The sequence below is a fragment of the Phaethon lepturus genome, unplaced genomic scaffold (assembly GCF_000687285.1).
Source record: "Phaethon lepturus isolate BGI_N335 unplaced genomic scaffold, ASM68728v1 scaffold22964, whole genome shotgun sequence".
Taxonomy (NCBI): Eukaryota; Metazoa; Chordata; class Aves; order Phaethontiformes; family Phaethontidae; genus Phaethon; species Phaethon lepturus.
In genome coordinates, this window is record NW_010534325.1 from 1 (window position 1) to 623 (window position 623).

General features: G+C 65.7%; 1 protein-coding gene across 1 annotated transcript in view; it reads right to left on the bottom strand.

Annotated features, from left to right (window-relative positions):
- Positions 1-29: 29 nt before the first annotated feature.
- LOC104619574 (LIM domain-binding protein 1) overlaps positions 30-623 on the bottom strand; it is a gene marked incomplete at both ends in the record, with an annotated part of 1,602 nt that continues 1,008 nt past the window's right edge. The window contains 2 exons of the mRNA XM_010285497.1: positions 30-153; positions 456-539. Coding sequence (XP_010283799.1) covers positions 30-153; positions 456-539 — 208 coding nt within the window. The remainder of the gene's footprint in view (positions 154-455; positions 540-623) is intronic.

The window sequence follows — 623 nt, forward strand, 5'->3', positions numbered from 1 at the left end:
GGCAGCGCAGCACGCAGCGTGAGACTCACCAGGTGGAGCGACCATCCGCTGCCACTTCTGGAAGAGGCAAGTCTTGAGGCAGTCCCGGGGACTGAGGCTGTAGGTCTTGTGCCGTGACATGAGCTCCTGCATTGGTTCTAGGATTACACAGAGCTGCAGGGAGCAGACGGATGTGGGGTTAGTTCGCAATGCTCCAGGGCCCAGCAAAAGCTCCTGTGTCGGGCTGCCGTCTGCGCTGCACCCACCCAAGCTGCGCCAGGAGCCTGCGGGCTTCAGCAGACCCACTGCGCCGTGGGTCCCTGCAGCCCATCTGCAAGGTCCCTCTTGCAGAGCCTGCCCCGCTGCCTCCCCCTGCCCCAGGGCAGCCAGGCGTTGGGCCGCTGAGAGCAGAAGACCACCCGAGGTCCCCCGCCCCGGGAGCAGAGCTGCGTCCCCCGCTCTTGCTGCGTGCTTACTCGGAGGTAGTTGAGTGTGGAGTTTGAGAGCCCACAGCGGGTGATGTTCTTGGATAACTGGTCCAGCATCTGGGGGTCCTGTGCCTAGGAGCGAGAGGGACAGACGGCTCAGCTGCATCGGGCTGGGGATGGCACTCCCGTACCCTGGCCTGCGGCGGGGGGGGGGGG